At 45.9% G+C, this 1,084-nt stretch overlaps 1 protein-coding gene across 1 annotated transcript in view; it reads right to left on the bottom strand.

Annotated features, from left to right (window-relative positions):
- Positions 1-1,084, bottom strand: part of TECTA (tectorin alpha) — a 90,541-nt gene that overhangs the window by 1,654 nt on the left and 87,803 nt on the right. The window contains exon 21 of the mRNA XM_006895633.1: positions 212-299. Coding sequence (XP_006895695.1) covers positions 212-299 — 88 coding nt within the window. The remainder of the gene's footprint in view (positions 1-211; positions 300-1,084) is intronic.

A 1,084-nucleotide genomic window follows, 5' to 3' on the forward strand; every position in this document is an offset into this window, starting at 1 on the left:
GTGTGTGTGTGTGTGTGTGTGTGTGAGAGAGAGAGAGAGAGAGAGAGAGAGAATTTCCTTGAGGAAGCAGGCTGTTCCTGTGGACGACTGTGGACAGCAGCCCCCTCTCGCCCACGTTCACGGACGAGGTGAGACACGTCAGAGTCCATGCTCCCACCTTCAATTCCCATTGTTTTAATAATTTATGGTGTGTTTTAGGGAACATACGCACTTTTCCTCCTAATAGGTCCCACTGAAATGATCTGCTCTTTGGGTTCTTTCGTATAATCTGTAGCGATCCTGGAATTTTGTGGGCAATTCTGAAAGAAAGAAGACCAGAGGGGAAATTTCACACAATTAAGCTGATAACTTATTCTTCCCCATATTTCCACCTCCAAAGGAGGCAGTGGATCCAGCCTCAAGCACTATCGCTGCTCAGATTAATTAGAACCAATGCATTCCTGATCATTGAGCCCTCCGGGACTCGAGGGCTTGTGTTGAGTAGAATGAAATATATTCTCTACACTAGAATTAGATTCAGGGGGGCTCTCAGCCCAGCCATGAGGATTGTTTGATCTCACTGGACACTAATGTATGCAGCATGATCTGTAAGTAGCTCTGATCATAATCCACATCTTGATTCTGAAGCTATAAGGAAGCATAAAGCAGAAGGAAATGTTAAGGGTTAGAGAACAGATACAGTGGAATCAAATCTTAAGGACAGAGGCAAGTATGGTGGAGATGTAAGCCTGGCAAGGAAGAGATGGCTGATCGGGCCCCTCATCCCACCAGCCCTGCAAAACCTCAGCCCAAACATCTAGTTGACCTGTAAGACCTCACTCATTTTTGTTGAGTTGGAACTGCCTCACCACTGACACTCTAGCAAGTTGTTGTTGTACACTGTAGAGTCAGAATCCACCCCTAGTGGGTTTTCAGAGGTAGTAAGTTGCAGGGGTCTTTTCTTCCTCCTCTGTCTTTGTAATGACCGTTTGCACTCTTCCTGGCTGATACCTTTGACATCCTCCCACAACTCATCTGGTCTTCGCTCATTAGTGTTCAAGGCCTCAAACCTGTTCCTCAGATGATTCTGAAATTCAGGTGGGAT

Source organism: Elephantulus edwardii, unplaced genomic scaffold (genome assembly GCF_000299155.1).
Source record: "Elephantulus edwardii isolate Elephantulus edwardi_28Jun2011 unplaced genomic scaffold, EleEdw1.0 scaffold00171, whole genome shotgun sequence".
NCBI classification, from domain to species: Eukaryota; Metazoa; Chordata; class Mammalia; order Macroscelidea; family Macroscelididae; genus Elephantulus; species Elephantulus edwardii.